Source organism: Manacus candei, unplaced genomic scaffold, assembly GCF_025592945.1.
Source record: "Manacus candei isolate 608988 ecotype Guabito, Panama unplaced genomic scaffold, ASM2559294v1 h1tg000064l, whole genome shotgun sequence".
Lineage (NCBI taxonomy): Eukaryota > Metazoa > Chordata > Aves > Passeriformes > Pipridae > Manacus > Manacus candei.
Window position 1 is genome coordinate 272,316 of NW_026138112.1, and position 12,205 is coordinate 284,520.

At 45.3% G+C, this 12,205-nt stretch overlaps 1 protein-coding gene across 1 annotated transcript in view; it reads right to left on the reverse strand.

Moving 5' to 3' along the window:
• FBXW8 (F-box and WD repeat domain containing 8) overlaps positions 1-12,205 on the reverse strand; it is a 55,334-nt gene that overhangs the window by 39,983 nt on the left and 3,146 nt on the right. Inside the window, 3 exon segments of the mRNA XM_051805499.1 lie at positions 3,551-3,639; positions 4,386-4,550; positions 11,593-11,697. Coding sequence (XP_051661459.1) covers positions 3,551-3,639; positions 4,386-4,550; positions 11,593-11,697 — 359 coding nt within the window.

Sequence of the window (12,205 nt, forward strand, 5' to 3'; positions counted from 1 at the left end):
GGGCTAAGGAGAATCTCCATCCTTTACTGCATCGGGGGGAACATGTGACAAAGGATGAGGAGAAGGCTGAGGGACTTGATGTGTTCTTTAACAGTTAGGCCAGTTGTTCTCAGGTGGAAGGCAGGGATGGGAGCAGGATGAAGCGCCCATAGTCCAAAGGGAAGCACACAGATGGGTCCCTGGAGCAGATGGGATCCAGCCAAGGGTGCTGAGGGACCTGGCAAAGAGCTCACCGAGCCACCTTGCACCATTTCCCAGCAGTCCTGGCTCACTGGGTGACTGGAAGTGGTGCCCACCTAGAAGATGGGCTGGAGGGAGGATCCAAGGAATCAGCCTCACCTGAGTGCCAGGGGAAGCTATGGAGCAGAACAGCAGCAAGGTGACGTGGTGGGTCCTACCCTTGGAACCCCATGGAATGCTACAGGCCTGGGGAGGGGTGGCTGGACAAGGTGGACAGGGAGCTGGAGAGATGGCTGACAGCTGGGCAAGTGGCCAGTGGCCCCTGGGCTGTGCCAGCCCTGCTGTGTCCCAGCCCCAGGGCAGGGCCCGTCCCTGTGCTGGCACTGCTGGGGCACCTCCAGCCCTGGGGGCACTTCTGGGCCCCTGCAGTGGTTTGGTTTAGGCCTCTTCCTGGCAACCAGGTTGAAACTAAGGAAGTCCCCATATCCCAATATTCCATTCTGTTCTTTACATAAGCAGAAATATAAATAGAAGGGGGGAGGAAGCTGGAAGGGAGATCTCTTCTCGGAGAGGAGGAGTTGGAGGAAGCAAAGCAACCTCCCTGTGGCTGGGCTGCTCGTGTGGGAGCGCAGGCCTGTAAGGTTTTGAGAGGTTGTTGCTTCTTCCTGATTTGAGAGGAGAGATCTGGTGGTGTGGACTCTGCTTTCTTAAGGAAAGTATTTGGTAGTTCTTTATTGGCTGTGTATACCTGTTTTTCTGGTTTTTTGAGGTGTTGAGGTTCTCTTTCTTGTATGCATGTAGTTTTTGTAACTGTATATAAGTGTAAAAATATATATATACACTGCTTTGGTTCTGTTATTTCTGTCTTTCAGTAGTTTTTTTCTTCTTCCCTTTCTTTCCCCTGTGCTCATAAAAGGAGGGGGGAAGCCCTTTGCTGTGGTCTTGGGTGCTTGGTGGGGGAGCCAAGGCCAAACAAGAGGGACATGGAGGGGCTGGAGCCTGGGCAGGGAAGGGAACGGAGCTGGGGAAGGGGCTGGAGCAGCAGGAGCAGCTGAGGGAGCTGTGATCCAAAACCCTGCTAAACACTGAGTGGCACAGCTCAGGAAAACCCCAGGAAATGCCCCCCAGTGCTGGATTAACATCAGGAGCACCCCCAGCTCCTCAGGCCTTGCAAAGTCACACACCAGCTCTGCTTACACCCAGGACAAGTCTGACTGCCACCACTGATCATTCACGTGCAAAGCTGAGCCCAGAAGTGTTTGTGAAACTGGAGAGAGAATCATTAAATGTAACAGATAATTGATATTTATACTGAGAAGAGAATTGACTCTGTAAACCTCAGCTATTAAATTACTTGTTCAGGACTGAAAGAACGCAACAGTTTGCTATTGATCACCAGATTCATTACACTTTTATGGCAGATCTGAAAGCACAGTGCCATTAAGTACAATATTACAAGCTGGGAGAGAAAGGGGAGGGTTATGTTTGGTTTTAAAAAAAAGATAAAATACAACAAACAACAAAACCCCCGATGAGTCCCTCAATCTACATATCATAAATACTTACCAAATGCACATAACAAAGTCTTTCCCTGCACCATTTGCTAATGTCCTTGGAAGCTGTAGTTCTCTCATTTGCTATTTACCACTTATCAAATTAAGAGAGGCTTTCAGAGACCTCCAGCCACCAGAGAGGAGTGAAGGGCAAGCAGTGAACAGCAAAGGGCATCACTTTTGGGTTGCAATATTCCAAACATTTCATTTACTAAACCAGGGAAAGGCAAACAGCTGAATTCCGATTGTTGCTTTATCAAACACGTTCTCCCAGCTTCATAAAAAGAGAATTCATTTTCTCAGAGAAGAGAAATTCCTGGAGGGTAATTTAAATGAACACTGCTTTTTCTACAGCGTACACACGGGTAGCTTTTCCCTCAGAGGTCTCTTACCTGCTCACCTATTTTCAGGAACCTGAATTATTTATTGGCACCACCTCCCTTCATGTGACTGATGCAAACTCACCAAAAGCATCAAGAGATACTGGAGGAACTGGGGAACCAGTATGAAAAGAGTGTGTGAGAAGACAGCTTCAACCCAACTTCTGTAACACACCAAGCTAAAATATGGACTGCCTGAGTTTGACAGGCAGGATTAATAACCCTTGTTATTTAAAGCATTCGTATTAAAGTGATGATAGCCTTTATTAATACTTTGGAAATGTAATTTATTCTGCCTAACTTCCTTATATTGCCTGTCTGATTACAAACACAATGGATAGAGCAGCAGAACATCACATGGAAGGCACAGAAGGAGGATCAACAGGATGGCAAAGAGAACAGAAAGGGAGAGCTGCAAATGGAGAAGGGAAATTAGAGGAAGAACATCCAGTAAAAGAAAAAAACCTCTAAATAAACCAGCTCTTTTCACTCCTGCTGACAGTTTAGATTTCTGCTCAGTTGCCCAAGAGCACTCAAAAGCATTTCTGTGTCTGAGAGAGTTTTCAAGGCACCTTTCTTACAACCAGGCTGTGAATTTTATAGTATTTTACAAGTGGTTTTCTCTAATCCCACAGTGTTGAAGCACAGCATTAACATGAAGTGTTACTATAAAATATGGAATTCTGGTATGTTAAGGACAGTGTGCCCTGACTGCCCCCAGATGAATTTTAATTACTCGTGTGACTTATAGAGGGGCTACTAATTACTGAACCTGTAAAACTGAACTAGAAAAACAGTTAAACTTTACACCTATTTAGACAGTCAAGAGAGTTTGTGAGGCTCTTAAAATTGTATTTAAGTGTGTAAACCAAATGAATGGTTAGTATTAAATCAAGGTCCAGAAAAAGCTTTATATTGGGAAAAGAAAACTTCGAGTTTATCTATTTTTGGGTAGGTTATTAACAATGGAGAAAGGCAGCAAGTCCTTTTAAAGTTATTTTTGTGGGCTGTGACAAGATATCCTTGTGATTAAGAGATTTTTAGGGGGAAAATAACAAAAAGAGAGTAGATGTGGACAATGTTTAACACATTCTGGGTGCTTCCCCAGCAAACCAATAGACACAGTTCATCAGAAAGCACTTTACAGGGACTACATGTATAGAGATAATGGAGATAACTTTAGAAGAGTACAATAAAAACTGGCACTGCTGAAATAATTTGTAGATAACCGACATTATCAGTCACTTAAGGGCAGTTTATCCAAGGATAACCATCATTACCAGGCATTTGAGGACAGTCTCTCACCAGGAGGAACTGCAGCCAGGTAAATCCATCCTGTTGCCTCGAGGGGGTGTTGCTTTTGAAGGTGTTGAAAGCAGCACAGGAGACATATCAAAAGGTGAAGATAAAATGGGCCTTCCACAGCCTCACACTCACCCAGCAATGACAACTCCATCCCAGGAGTGGACATCACACAGCACCTTCCCCAGCTCGTACCTCAGCTGGCTCACGGCTCCGATCCGGTTCTGCCACAGAGGACAAAGGGGGAGGAAATTCCGGCTCCTTCATCCCCCAAAACCCCCCAGGTGGAAAACCCTGAGCTCTGCTTTTGCTGCTGCAGCAGCACAGCTGAGAGGAAAGGCACTTCTATCCCATAAATCCCTCAGCAGCTCCCACCTTCCCACCAGCAATACACGGTTATATTCCTTCCAAAAGGATTCTGTGCAGCACTGGGGGAAGATGTTGGGAAATTCTTTTAACTTTGGTACAACAGTGTTTGATCCTTCCATCTGTGCCAGCTGTTGCTTCCTTATTTCCCTGTATCAGTGATTAACAGGTACTAGGAGGTGTCTTAGCTGTGAGAACAAGGATTGTGTGTCAGAGCAAAGGATGGCAAGAGAGGTGTTATGACCTGACCACATATTTGAGATACTCTCAAGGAGAGGAGATTCCTTAGAAGATCCGGAACCACATCCAAGAAATTATTAGCACACATGCATGTATGCAGGAAATATAATTAATATGTAATAGAAATGTGATGAACATGTCTTAGTTTTGTGACCAGAACCTGGGCTGTTGGATTGCTGGGTGTAGATGACACGTGGAGTTATCCCCAATAACACAGAGTTGTTCCCCTTCATAAAGGAGTGTCAGCTTTCTAACCCAACAAACTGCTTGGAGACTTGATTTCCAGCTTTTCCCTCCCACCTGCTGGAAGCAGGTTCCCATTTTTCTACAGCACCTGGATGCCACTGAAGAGCCCCCCTCTCACCTTCCAGTTGTATTTCAAGGTGCGCTCCCGGGCCCGGCAGTTCTTGAGGGCGACTTTCCAGCAGGACTGGTCAGAGATGCTCATATCCAACAGGTATCCCTCCTCTTGGCACAGCCTGTACCACAGCACTTCGTCTTCTGCAAGGATTTTCCACGTCCTGCTGACCTAAAAAAATCAAATTTTGATACGTGTGTCTCACATATCCACGTTTGGACAACGCTCGGAGGGGCTCCTGGGGTGTCCTGTGTAGAGCCAGGAGTTGGACTGGATCCTGATGGCTCCCTTCCAACTCTGGATATTCTATGATTTTACAATAAATTTATAAGTAAAAATTACATTTAATATAAAATCATTTATATAGCACCTGAAATACAAACTTTTAAGTTGATACAGGCCTGCACGGAGATTAAATTCTTAGCTAAACAAATATATTTATTCACCCTTTGTACTACTGAGGGTATAAAAGCCCCAAACCCTTAACAAAATGCTTGTTTTCTCTGGGTTCTTTTGGAAACAACTGAGTTTCTACTCCACTAAAACCCCACACACCACTTTAGTGGCCACACTGCCCACCTGAAATATCAGTGCACTGGAAAACTTTAGAGGGAAAAGGAGCAACAAAACAATTAAGGCAGCACTGTAAGCTTAGAGAAAAATATGAATTTATCTTCATATTTGGAGCTAAGAAGCCCTCACATATCACACCACCACATCTCCAAAGTCCCACTGACAGTGCCTGATTAGGGGCATGACATTAGTGATTTATAACCTATTGTATTACAGTATGCAGAAATAGGAATGAATTATTAAGTTTTTGAAGCAGCCTCAAGTTGCTGGCCATTCCAGAGAGAACAGCTTCATCACAATCAATTGTGGGCTCAGAATTAAAGATTCAAGAGGTAAGAGCCAACTTAAGTAGCATTTGTTCCCTGTAATTCTTAATTTAAAAAGAAAAAAAACACAACAACAGCCGTAACCAATGAAACCCAGGAGTGGTGAGAGCAGCAATCAATTGTGCTCTGTTTCCAAAAAGATCCAAACAACCTCCTGAGACTGACATCATTTTTAGTGAATTACAATTAAGCATCTAATGTCCATTTGAGGCCCAAGATTACACCAAGAATCGAGGCCTGCCACCGACACAACCCCTCCCAGGACCATCTCTTTGTGTTTCTTTGCCATTTGTTCTGGGCTCACTCACAGATTCAACACGGCACGGGGAGGTGAGAGAGGAGTTATTCCTTGTTCTCCATTTTAGGAGATTAATCTCCTTTGTATTTTCACATTACCACACACCCCCTCTGCTTCAAACTTAAAGCCACAGCTTTCAAATGCAAAGCACAGCTTCAGGAAATTATATCTGGGGAGGAATAAATATCAGATCCTTTGGGTTGGGGGATCTGCACGAGTCCATGAGCTGTTGGAGCAGCAAAGAGGCTCATGGAGAGGTCAGGAAAACAACCCCTGCCTCAAATAAATCAGGGAATCTCAGAGTTTGGAACTAGTCAGCCCTCCCAGAACACCCACATCAGGGCACTAGGGGCCAGAAAGCTCCCAAAGCCATGACCCTGAGTCCCACAGGTCTCCTCAGGGCACAGCAAGTGCAAAAAGGTCTCACACCCATGGTCCCAAAGCTCCTGCAGGCTGTCCAGTCCCCAACCAGTGGGACACTGTCCTCTGCAATGCCCTGTTTCTGCCAGGGAAAAGAAAAAAAAAGTGTTCCATATGGAAAGGAAAAAAAAAGGGAGGAATAACCTGCCAATGTTTTTAAGATTTGATACCTAAATACAAGAGCAGCTCTCAAACAGGAGTGCAGCAAAAGAAATATTCCAGTTAATCATCAAGAGACCTCAAACTGGGAGACACAGACAATCCCCTTCCATCCTCTAACAGAGAAAACAACCTGGACAGGGCAATAATAATGCCTTTAAATGACACAAACAGCACTGAGTCTGCTCAAGCATGACACATCACATCACCCTGCAATAAAAAAGCAGTGCCTATTAGTGCTCCTGTCCCTACAAGGACAGCCTCAGGAAGTTCAAAAGCAACAAAAAGACACGATCCAAAATTCAAACCTTCAGAGTTTAGCGAGGAACTCGCCCTCAATTCGATTTTTAAGTAATATAAATACATCTCTCATTGCTCAAAGAGCACAGAAATCCACCCAGCTTTGTTGCTGACACACCAAAAGAGCAGCTGTGGGGCAGGTTGGAGCCTCTGCCCCCCTCCCAAAACACGTTCAGTGAGGGACAGGCCGAGCACACACAGAGTCAGCACAGCCCAAACCAGGCCAGCTCTTTTTGCCTTGCTTTAAAAAAACAAAAATCAAAAATAAACACACACCTTCGGAGCGTGCCAAAACAGACAATATTTGGACAGACCTTTCAAGTTTCAAGGTCTTAAAAGCATTTTATAAAGGCAGTAAAACAAAAGAAAAGGGGAGGAGGGGGGGGGGAACTACATAAAATTTCAACTGCCTTTTCAACTTTCCAGGGGAATAAAGATCCTATCCCATTCTGATTTTTTTAAAATCAAATTACAGCGAATCCTGCTGCTTTACAAGCCTGGATTTCCAAAGAGTCCCCAGCACAGCCTTTTTCTGACGGCCCCAAAACTCGCATGCCAAGCCCTTGTAAAAGCCCCACTGAGTGAGCCTCAGCTGCACAAAATCACTAATAAAAGAGGCTCAAGCATTTCACTTTACAGCACCACTGTGAGCTGCTGCATTAAAACCAGCCTTTGGCTCCAAGTCAGCTTTATTAGATCTGCCTGACTTAGACTTTCAGGTGAGGCCCCAAAAGCCAGAGTGGCCCGGCTTTATTTACCATATTTCCATATTTCCACCGTGTGTTGGAGGGGCTGAGATGTGCAAAGCTCTTATTGAACTACAAACATCACTGTTTCCAAATCTACACTGCCCAGAAACTCCAGAAAAACCATCAGTGACAACTGTTTATAAATTGAGGGTCCCCTGTTTAATTTTGTCTTCAGTGTTCCTATTTTCTTTTTACTAGAGAAAGTTTGGGTTCCCCCGAGCTCCACACAGAAACAGTTTTATAACTTACAGTTCAGCAAGTAATAATGTTCTAAAGGACTTCAAAGGCTTCTGCTGACATAGATTTTGCTATTTGAGTTTGCCTGTGGGGGATTTTTTTTTTCCACCCCCCCCTAAAAAAGCCCCACCTCTTCCATCAAATCCTAAATTTCCTCTAATCCCATCTAAATCAACTGGCTCAAATCCTAATGAAGGTTTATTCATCCCTCTCCATCTGATAAGCATTTTTGTTTCACTGGGTTTATTTTCTTCCCCAGACACACAAAGACACAGTCAAGGCTCATTTGCTGAGTCCAGGGGCCTCAATTAGAACTATCTGGACTTTCAGCCCAGGACGACACAGAGAGCCAAAGAGTCCTGAATCCAAAGCCATTCCCATGGAAGCTGCTCATTGTTTCAGTTCACAGCCACAAGCATGGAATGGTTTGGGTTGGAAGGGACATTAAAGACCACCCAGTGCCACCCCTGCCATGGGCAGGGACACCTCCCACTAGCCCAGGTTGATCCAAGTCCCATCTAACCTGGCCTTGGACACTTCCAGGGATGGGGCATCCTGTGGGAAATCCATTCCAGCCCCTCACCACCCTGACAGGGAAGAATTTATTCCTAACAGCTCATCTAAACCAGCCCATGGAATCATGGAATTGTTTGGGAGCTTAAAGATGATCTTATTCTATCCCCTGCCATGGACAGGGACACCTTCCACCAGCCCAGGTTGCTCCAAGACTCCTCCAATCTGGCCTTGGACACTTCCAAGGATCCAGGGGCAGCCACAGCTTCTCTGGGACCCCTGTGCCAGGGCCTCCCCACCCTCACAGCCAGGAATTCCTTCCCAATCTCCCATCTCTCCCTGCCCTCTGGCAGTGGGAAGCCATTCCCTGTGTCCTGCCCCTCCATCCCTTGTCCCCAGTCCCTCTCCAGCTCTCCTGGAGCCCCTTTAGGCCCTGCAAGGGGCTCTCAGCTTCTCTTCTCCAGGTGAACCCCCCCAGCTCTCCCAGCCTGGCTCCAGAGCAGAGGGGCTCCAGCCCTGGCAGCATCTCCAGGGCCTCCTCTGGACTCTCTCCAGCAGCTCCACGTCCTCCCTGTGCTGTTCCCAGGGCTGGAGGCAGCTCTGCAGGGGGGTCTCACCCGAGGGGGCAGAGGGGCAGAATCCCCCCTGCCCTGCTGCCCACGCTGGGGGATCAGCCCAGGGCACGGGGTGGTTCTGGGTGCTGGGGCAGGTCCAGCCCCTCACCCACCAGCCCCCCAAAAATCCTCCTCCCCAGGGCTGCTCTCCATCCTTTCAAAATACACACGAGATTTTCTTCTTTAATTGTATAAACACCAAAAGCATAACAGTTTGACAATTCCAGAAGCCCTCAAGCAGCTGAAATCCTTGATTCATGCTCGACAATTCTTCCTAAATTCCTAGAAACAGCCTCCCTTGCCCTAGATACATAAACAGCTGTGTTGGTAAACACTTCCAAACCTTCCCCAAGATGAAAACATAACAACAGGTCAAGGGAATTTCCCACTGATCTGTTCAGAAACTAAACTGCCTCAGCATTGCCAAAATTCAGCACTACTGCCCAGGAGCATTTCACACCACAAAATGCAATTCCAGTCTCTGGTATTTACTAAAAATCAACAACTGTAAGTACATGGAGAAGTTCACAGGTGAGACACATCCTCTTGTTTTACAGTATGAAGAGCAGGTCCTCAGGCCAGGAGTAAAGTTAATTATTTCTGCAGTTTCAGCCCCAAATAACACAAGAACCTGTGGTGCATTTCAGTTTGACACAATTGTGGTGTCCCAAGGGATTAGGGTTTTTTTCTCCTCTACATCACAACCATGAGGAAGAAGTGACTGTTCCCAAGCCTGCTCCTACTCCTGAGAGTCGCCCCTGGCACAGATATTTCTGGGCAGAACACAATCAAAAGGTGCTCACAGGGTTGGCACAGAGCAAAGGGGAAATTTTGCCTGTTCTGGGGACACTTTAAGCCCTGGATACCTTTCTCCTTGGATTCCAAACTTGGGACACCAACAGGTATCTGCTGGATGCTGCTGAATGTCACCCACCAGAGCTCAGGAGCTGAGGGCACCACAATTTAAGGGCTGCACAAGGATCTGGGATTTTCAAGTGCCACACAGGTATTTAGTGTTTTATGGTACTAATCCCCCCCAAAAAAAAAAATCAAAGCAAAGCTGTGGGGAAGTGAGGGAGAGGGAAATATCAGGGTGAAGTTAAAGTTCTGCAGGCAGCCCGTGGTGTGATTAAATCTCAAAGAGGCTTTGAAGTCAGGCTACTTTCCTGTTAGTTGGTTACCAATTTGGCATCAAGAACTAAGCAAACAGGTTTTCTCCAAAGGCTCTCACATGGATCCTGATGCCAATTCCACTCACTGGCCCGATTTCCCTAAAATCCCAAGGCACCTTAATAAAAAGCAACCTTTCTAGGATAACGCTGTAAAGCAGCAGGGTTTTCCATGGAGCAGAAGAGGGCTTCCCCCCCCCCCTTCAAAATCAAAACCACCAAGAGAAAAATGAAAATGGGATTTATTTTTATGGCTCTGCTTTTCATTTGAACGCTTAAAAAGAAGCCAGCTCTGCCCTGGATATCCATCTCCCTGGGAAAGCCCTGTAAAACCCTGGGCACTTGCTCAGCTGCCACACAGGAACAATGATTTGGGCTGAGGAGGAGAAATGTGGAAAATTACACGTTAAAATGTGGAAAAAAATGTGTTAAAACACATCTTAAGAGAACAGGTTTGAGATAAAAAAACAAAGTGAGAGAGAGAAAGAGAAATCAAGAGCAGCCCCAAGCACAGGGAAAGGAGCAGCCCCTTCCTCAGCCAACCTTTTTCCTGTGCCATGAGGTAAAGTGATCGTGCCCAAGGGGCAAAAAGAAAAGAGAGGGAAGGAATAACCTTAAACTAATCCACTTCAGAAGTGCAAGCCTGTTCCATTTCATGGGATGTGGCCTTCACTGATGGTTTATCTCTACCTCAAATGACAGAAACTTGAGCGTATCTGAAAGCTTCGGTCTCCTGGACAGCCTCAAAAAAATAATCCTCAGGAATTCTCTCCTCTGCAACAGCAGCCCTGCACGGGGAATTAATTTTCTTTTAACAGCCCTTGTTGCTAAAAGGCATTAGAAAGTCAAAGTTTTAAGCAATAACCACCTGTAGCTGTTTAACACTATGATGTGCTCACACTGAACACGACAAGCCCAATTTCCTTTCAATGCCTGGGCCATTTGGGGAATATTTGTGCCTGTTTTACCACCCACCACCGACCCTGTCTGTCAATCCTGTCTTTACACACTAACATTTCCTTCTCTGGACTGTTTGTAACACAAAGAATGGTCTGGGTTGGATTTTTGTGAAGCTGCAAGATGTGCTTTGTACATAAATTAATGAGCACCAGCCTGGAACCCTGAATAGTGGCCACGGGAGAAGCTGGCAGTGAGTACCCACAATATTCTACTTCATTTCACTGGGTAATCAGCACTTCCCAATTAAGTTTGCTTTGTTGGCTCATCCAGAGAGGAGGTTCATCATTCAGTGTGTGAAGAAAGGAAATAAAGAGGCTGAACAACCCCACATAGAGTGAGGTGTGAGTGTCTCATAAAGCTACTTGAAAAGACAGGCAGTTTATAAACATAAACTGGTGAATGCATCATCTGAAAGTATCACTAAATCAAAATATAAACCCCCTGTCGGGCTGGGGGTGAGGAAATCAGAGTCACTTAAGAATTTAGCCTCACATGAAAACAACTACAGACAAAAAGTTACTATTCCAATTTCCAGGCACACACAGAAGTGTGAGGAACAGCTCTTGCCATGCCCTCAGCACTGCCAAGTTCTAAATATTGCAGCAAGACACTCACTTGCTTCTGAACACACTCACTTGAATCAAAATATCTCTGCAATATTCATTTTAAATTTTAAGGCTTTGCTTCTGGCCCAGCCACAAATGTTTTATTTAACTCTACTCAACTGCAGCCATAAACCCAGCTCATGGATTATTTCTCAATACTCAGCTTTGGAAGTGTTTCCTATAAGTAACTGGGGCTGCCACCCACCTTCCCTGCATCAAGGTGGCTGTTTCTTGATTATTTCTGCCCATTTTAGGTGGTGGCAGAGAATCCAAGTGCCAGCAGCACTTACCTGAGCACACCTTCCCAACTCAGCCCTGCCCAAGTACTGGAATATCTTCAGTGCCAGCTCATAGGGCAGCTGCACATCAAAGAAAGGAACCTCATTGATTTCATTCTGGGAAGGAAAAAGAGAAAATAATTTTCTTTAATGCACAGCTTGAGAGCAGGGGAAGTTACCACAGTATGGAGAGAGGATGTCGTGCCCTCAGTGCCACCACAGCTCCATAAAAAAGGAGTTATTCTGCCTTTCCTCCCTTTAATGGAACATCAGAACAACCAGGTACCCGGCTACTCTTTGTTCTGAGGCAGGTAAAGAAGTTTAAGTGGAGCTAAAAAGCAAGTTGAGAAGAACTGTAAAGCTGATCTGAAGTCTGAAAGGCAAAGCACAAGCTCTAGGAAAATATTTTATCTAATGTTCCAGTGCCAAACAGACCCAATAAATAAGCATTTTGGAGACCCCTTCCCATTATTAATTTCACTTACAGGATTTCAAACACAGAGGATGGGAAAATGAACAATTATTTTGATGTAAAACTGAATGGGAGGTGATGTTACAGTTTCTTTCATTAGTGACATATTAATGTCTTTTTAATATGAAATGTTCCTGCTTTTAACTGATCGAG